This window comes from Protomyctophum parallelum (genome assembly GCF_964188405.1).
Source record: "Protomyctophum parallelum genome assembly, chromosome: 16".
Lineage (NCBI taxonomy): Eukaryota > Metazoa > Chordata > Actinopteri > Myctophiformes > Myctophidae > Protomyctophum > Protomyctophum parallelum.
In genome coordinates, this window is record NC_139711.1 from 21,010,519 (window position 1) to 21,017,496 (window position 6,978).

At 45.9% G+C, this 6,978-nt stretch overlaps 1 protein-coding gene across 1 annotated transcript; it reads right to left on the minus strand.

Moving 5' to 3' along the window:
• Window positions 1–1,977: 1,977 nt before the first annotated feature.
• LOC310873677 (vigilin-like) lies at window positions 1,978–4,200 on the minus strand (the record flags this gene model as incomplete). The annotated part of the gene is made up of 1 exon (XM_083786226.1): window positions 1,978–4,200. One exon carries the CDS (start codon window positions 4,198–4,200, stop codon window positions 1,978–1,980), a length of 2,223 nt encoding a protein of 740 aa, XP_083642352.1.
• Window positions 4,201–6,978: the final 2,778 nt, after the last annotated feature.

Genomic DNA, 6,978 nt, shown 5'->3' on the forward strand with positions numbered 1-6,978 from the left:
AAATCTCTATCGTCATGTGTTCAAGACGGATCTGTCCGATATAATCATATGCCATCCTAATTGGCTAACATTGGCTTTCAAAGTTGGCAGGATTGGCCTGTTTTGAACCAAAAGCCTCAAATCATGAAATCTTTGTGAAATCTCTGTAAGATCTTTCGCAAACTTTCCTACTAGGCTGAGGAATATATCCCACTCTTTTCACATTGGCCTCTTATAGTGCCACCAACAGGTGGATTTTTGAAAAACACATTTTTGGAACAAAATGCCTCAAATCATCCAATTGCCATCCAAGGCAATTGGATGATTTGGAACTTCATGAAATGCCACCCATTTCACATTGGCCTATTATAGTGCCACCAGTAGGCCACAACCTGACCTGCAGTTTTTTTGCAATGCAGGGGAAAATACATATTTATAAATAAGTAATAAAAGAGTGTAAAAAGAATGACTACTCTTTATAGAGTTACACTGCATTTTACTCTGTGTATATTGCAGTGTTTTACTTCCAAATGAGCACTTTGTTTCCGACTTCACAGGTGTATAGCGCCGCTAACGACGAGCCCACGCGTACTTATTTCACATGTTCACATGACAACACTGAGGGTTCTTTTCTTGCACATCAAAATGTGAAAATAGATACTGTACCACCGTAAGCGGCGTCTGTGTGAGGAAATACGCTTTTACTGGCTCCCATGTCGGCACGTCTTTCCATAGATCCAAGCAGGTCGCTAGTGTTGATTTTGTCAAAACTATGACGAAAAATGTCCGTCAACTACCTATTTTCACTGACGAAAACTAAAAGGAAACTACATGAAAACTAAGCTCTATGATGACTAAAGCTAAGACTAAATATATTGACAATTTCATCAACAAATAAAAACTAAATGAAAATGTTAGGAAGGGACAATAGCGGACAAGATATTCAGTATAAGTAAAATGACACAATTACACTTGCATATACTGAAAATAGCCGATCTACAAGCTCAAAACACGATTTGCTGTCAAAATTGACACTGTCGCCAAACAACATTCTGAAAGAGAACTTTACTGCTCAATGTGTCCCCGTACCCCCCTCCATCAACACCAGCTCAATTCTTAGAATGTATTCAACGCTGTACGATGGTAAACAAACAGTGGTGGAAAAAGTACTCACATTTACTAGTACCAATACTGCAATGGTTTTTGTATTCAGCTATAGTGTAGATTTTCATCTTACACAAAAATGTCATTCCCATCGACAATGAATGGAGAATTTATGTCACTAGCCCTTACCCGTTGTGAGATATTTGCCCCCGTGGGGGGTACTGCGCCCAGTGCATTATTAATTCACTAATAAATTCATTAATAATCATTAATGTGTCAAATCAAAAAAAGGGCTTCGTTACGCCCTCCATATTCATATGGTCAATGCCTGTGTGAAATTGCGATTGGTGCAGGCATTGAGGAGCTACGGCGGTGTTTCTGACACACAGACACACAGACAGACATTGTTAGAATTATAGTATGATGATGATATGTGGACAAGCAAATCGGCTATTTGTGTCCTACACAAAGATGAAATGCCCATTGACAATGAATGGATGATGCACGATGATAAGAGCAGCGCTCACTTTGTTCACACGGGTGTGATCTTTATCATTCTAGATAATAAGGCTGATTAAAAAGGCCATTGCTATGCAGCAGAACAATCTGCATAGCAACTGGAAGACAAAGGGACTTAGACACTGACCCGTTACCAAGGATGAAGAACACAACATCACGAGACATTTAAATATCCTCTTTCTTCAAGTCTGCACTAAACTTCTGTCTACAGAAGGAAAAGGGGTTTTGTTGTGCCAACCATGTTGCCAAAAGCCAGCTGTTTTCCTTGTCTCTTTGTTAACCGAAAAGATAAGGTCACGTCCTGGGGCACAAGTCAAAACCTGTTTCAGAGTTTTGCCAGACCAACCACACTATTTCTTTATATAGCAGCCATAATTACCACAAGTACTCCGGCTTGGCATGCAGCTCAGCAGTGTGGCTCTTTATTTGCTTCTCCTCTGCCAAGGCCAGCAGCTTCTGTTTGGCTTTCTCCACGTCCTCAACTGGGCCCCGGATGGTGACCTTGTCGATGCCAGAGCCCTCAGTGGGGAAGTGGATGTGCACTCCACCACACTCCTCCATAATGGAGCGCACGGAACGGCCCTTTGACCCAATCAAGGAGTTGTGCAGCTTGGAGGGGATGGACACCTCCATCTCTGTGATATTTGCCAGCTCCGTTTGAATGGCCAAGATGCAAATTCGGGCAGCCTCGCAATTTGCCTTCTTGCCAGTGATGACGATCATCTCAGAGTTGCTGTTCTCAGCAGGCAGATCAATTTTTGTGTTTGTTTCCTCACGAATCTTCTTGATGTTTGCACCTCCTTTTCCAATGATGTTCTTGTGGAATTGCTTGAAGATGGGGACGGGGACAGAGAAGTTGTTCTCCACCATGTCAGTCACCATCTTCTGCATGAACTTTGCGCATTTCTCCACCTCAGTCCTTGGTCCCCGAAGCTGAACGATGTCACTTTTTTTTGCTGGGTCAGGAACATTGATGATGACCTCTGGGAATTTATCTCGTACTTCCTTTATATTCTTTCCTTTTTGCCCGATGATGGCTCTGTGAAAACGCTTTTCGATGATCAGGTCTTTTGTACGCTCATTCTCCATGCGTGACACAAGCTCAAGCAGCTCCTTCTTGGCATCTTGAACACCCTGGGGGTCCCCCTCAATGCGGATCAGGTTACTCTTCTCATTGTCAGGGGGAATGCGGACAGTCACCTTGTGTGCCTCTTTGATGCGGTTTATGTTAACACCGCCTTTCCCAATCAGGTGTCTGTGGAATTTGGGATCCACACTGATTTCTACATAGTCCATTCGGCTTATCAGATCTGTAACAATAGCCTCAATCTGGGTATGGACCATCTGCAAGTCTTTGGTGGGACCCTCGAGGGTGATCTTATCTTCTCCCTTAGTGAACTCAATGTTCACCGTGGGCATTTGCTGGGTGATCTTGGCCAGATTCTGACCCTTCTTGCCAATAATGAAACGGTGAAGCCAGGAAGGAGCCGAGACTGAGGACACGGTATAGCTGTTGGCCTTGGCAAAAACTTGGGCGAGTGCCTGGCCCAGCCGGTCTGGCTCCCCACGAAGGATGACGGTTTCTGAGCTGCTGTCAGAGGGTGGGATCTCGACCGAGACGCCAGTTTCCTCCAGGATCTCCTGCAGTGCGTTTCCCTTGGGGCCGATCACGTACTTGTGCTGCGACTTCTTCACCTCCACTGCGATGGTGGTGGTATTCTTCTTCTCTTCATAAATCTTCTTGATCATAGCCACAGCAAGGGCCACCTTCTCTTTCTCCCCAGTGATGACAATCTCTGTTTTGTTGACACTCTGTGGGGGGATGTTGATGCGTGCTCCACTCTCCTGCATCATCTCTCCCACCAGCTTGTTGTAGGCACCGGTGAGGAAGGGGTGGTACACCTTGTCGATGTTCACCCTCTCCACAGCACGTTTGTCCTGCTCGGCAGAGATCAACAGAACCTCGTGCTTGGCCTTCTCCAAGCCCTCCTTGGTTCCAGAGATTTTTATGTGGTTGCTGGGGTTGTCAGGTCGTGGGATCTGTATTTTAGTGGCGGTCTTGAGCTCGAGCTCCCGAAGCTTCTCCCCGTTCTTGCCGACGACAAAACCATGATGTTCCTTGGGGATGGCAACAGTAGCTGAAGCCTGAGTCATCAATTGGGACACAATCTCCTTGTGGGCCTTCGTCACGGCATCCAGCTTTCCGGACACTACGATGGAGAGGCTCTGATCCTCGGAAACGGACAGTTCCAGGTGGGCACCGGTCTTGTGCATGATGACCTTCGCTTGGTCTCCCTCCCCAAAACGGTTGATGTCTTTGTACTTGCGCTCTTCCAGTGGCACGTGGAAAACCCGGGTGACAACGGATGACCTGAGAGGACGGATCATTGAATTCCAGGCACCAGCTGATTCCTGGCTCCCCTTAGTTGAAGCTACCTTCTCGGGCAGAGGTGGGAAGGCATCCTTGTAGGTAGGAAGGCTTTCCTCTTCCGGAGCACCTGCACTGGTTCCTGCCACAGGAGCACCACCCTGCTCCCTCAAGAGCCCACGACGGTGCTCATTAAAGCGTTCCTGCGTAAGTACTGCGATTGAGCTCATGGTTGAAATCCCAACTTTAACACAGAGTCAGAGTGTGCCCACAGCTAGATGGTCAGTTACCAGATATAATCTGTCCTGTAAAACCGCCTGTTCGTGCCAGACTTTGCTTATTTGAATGTTCTTGTCTGCCCTAAAGGTGCAGAAGCTGTGATGAAAGTCACCTGGCCGTACATATATAACCTCTCCTTTTTGTCAATGGCTACTCATATATAAGGTTTGACTGCAGGGTACTTGTCACAATGACGATGCCAGGCAACTGGATGCGTGTCACAATGACGATACCCCTCGTTTATAGACATATATGGGGTTTCTACATTGACCTGATGTCAGCACTAGATATCTCCATTGTCTCCATATATGGAACGTGAGAGGGAGTGAGAGCATTTCACAACACAATTTCTACTAATGTGCCTAAGAAGGAATGCCTGCTTGAGCAGGGGAAATATTCTTTTGTCCTTCAGGCAATACCACTTATCAACCAGTAGGTGTCCTACCTGAACACAGGCCTGTGTCTACATTTCTCAATAGAACAGGAGGGAGACCACCTCCCATAGATATACATCATCATACAACTGAATTCATGTGATTGGTTAGCCGATTTGCTCGTCTACATATGACGTAAATTTCCCTTCATTGTCAATGGCCTTTAATGTTGGTGTTGCCTCAAGTTTACGTCATATTTGAGGCACATTATGACCTAATGTCTTCTTTCATTGGCAATGGCAAATATGAGACGTGAGCCTGTGTGAAGTGAGGGGTGCTCTTATCATCATACATCATCTCATTCTGGCCAAAATAGCCGATTTGCTCGTCTACATATGCCGTAAAATTTCCTTTCATCGTCAATGGCAAATGTGACAAGAGATCAGGACGAAAAAGCTGTATATAGGAGGGGCTAGCGCCCATCAAAAATAGATGCCTCATTGGCCGCTACAGTTGGAGCGATGTGTGTTCAAAAGGGGGCGGAAGTGCGCAGGAAGTGCTGAAGGCACGCTGCGTCGCTGCCCAAGTGACGTCACTCATTGTGTTTAGTTTCCAAGATGGCCGCAGCACCAGGAGGGGGTGGGGCTGAGGTGAGTTTGTGGTTATGCCCTTAATGGGCTGCATTCACCAATTCAAGACATGCACCTGTCTTGCGTTTGTCTGTGTTTAATGGCTGCTCCAATGCATTTCCAATGGAAGTCCATATGGTTTGACCAAACCTTTTGTTTGATGGGGGTCAAAGCTCTTTTCAGACACAAGTGAGGTGTCAGACACAAGGCACCAAGTGTGTGGTATACTGTGGTTACTCGGGTGGTTTGATACGTATGTCCCTTTAATCCACCCGACACTGAAACATATCATCATTACGTCACCATCGTAAACCAATTATACCCTGGCATTGGTACATATCTTCATCACGTCATGGGACATACGCTTCGTAGCATGACGGAAAACATACCGGCACAGTCTGCTTCCGTATGTCCCGTGCCAGCATATGAGGTCAAATCATATGCTGCTAAGGGACATACGCATCGTAGCACCTGACTAATAACATTACTTGCACGCTCTGCTTGCGCAAGTAACAATGGGAGAAGGGTGGGGCCCAGAAAGGCCCTTATTGAATCTCAGATTTGGTGACATGAGAAAAAGTGCTCCGGTTAGCATATTATCGTGTTGTATCCTAGTTTAGGCCGGTCAGTCACAGACCGGCGATTTGTAGTTTTCGCGTGGCAAGGGCTACTGGTGCCCGAAAACATGCCGGCAAGTACAGTACTTAAGTAAATGTACTTAGTTTGTTTCCACCCCTGGTTCTTAGAATATATTCACCGTCGTATGGCGGTAAACAGATATTTCCGGAATGGTGCAGAGACGGTGTATTGACAGAGCTGCAGTGTTGAAGCAGCTGCCGTCTTCAACACTGAATGCTGTCCAACTCTCCTCCCTGCTTGAAACCAATAAATCCTTACTTGTACATGTGCGTCTTGAAGGGCCTTCTTCGTGTTCCTTAAGGAAGAAAAAGATCTGACAATCAGTGTCCTCCTAATGGGTATTATTGATTTCATCATAAGGGGCGGATATGGCAGTCCACAAACGACAACATGAAATGTTTTTTGTAAATCAAGCAACAACAAAAAAAAAGATCTAAGTTGAGCTGCAGCATCACCAGAGACTAATTCTAAGTTATGTAGACTGACTCTCTTCCACCAAAATTGGCCTTGGATGAGTGATCTAACATATGTCGCCAGGATGGAGATGAAGGGGGGGTAGGCAGCCCTGGGGCTGAAAGAGTACCTTGTGCAAGCAGTCCAGGTATGAGTTGTACAATTCCTATGAATGTACGTGTTATATCCACCACCAGGTATAAGGACATAATCCACGGGCTGTTTGCAGGGAGAGTTTTCTTTGGCGGAGCACTATAAGGACTGAGTGAAAGCCGTCATACATACACAAGGCTGCGGCTGCTATGCCTCCACTTTTCTCATCCAGCTGCTGCTCTGCCGCCAAAGGCCTGATAGAAAGCAGCAGCTCTATACCCCTTTCGCTCTTTTATGGAGCATTTATTTCCCTTGGCAACCAACGAAAGCGCAGCGGTAGTTTGCTTAAGCAGATTCACTTTGCTCCCTCTTTCCTCATGACTTGATTTCTGTGTAGTGCTTGGACAAGAACATGTCAGCCTTAAAAAATATATCATGATTAGGTAAGGTTTAGCAGAGACAGAGAAACGCACGTGTGCGCACACACACACACACACACACACACACACACACACACACACACATCTGTATGCATTTATGT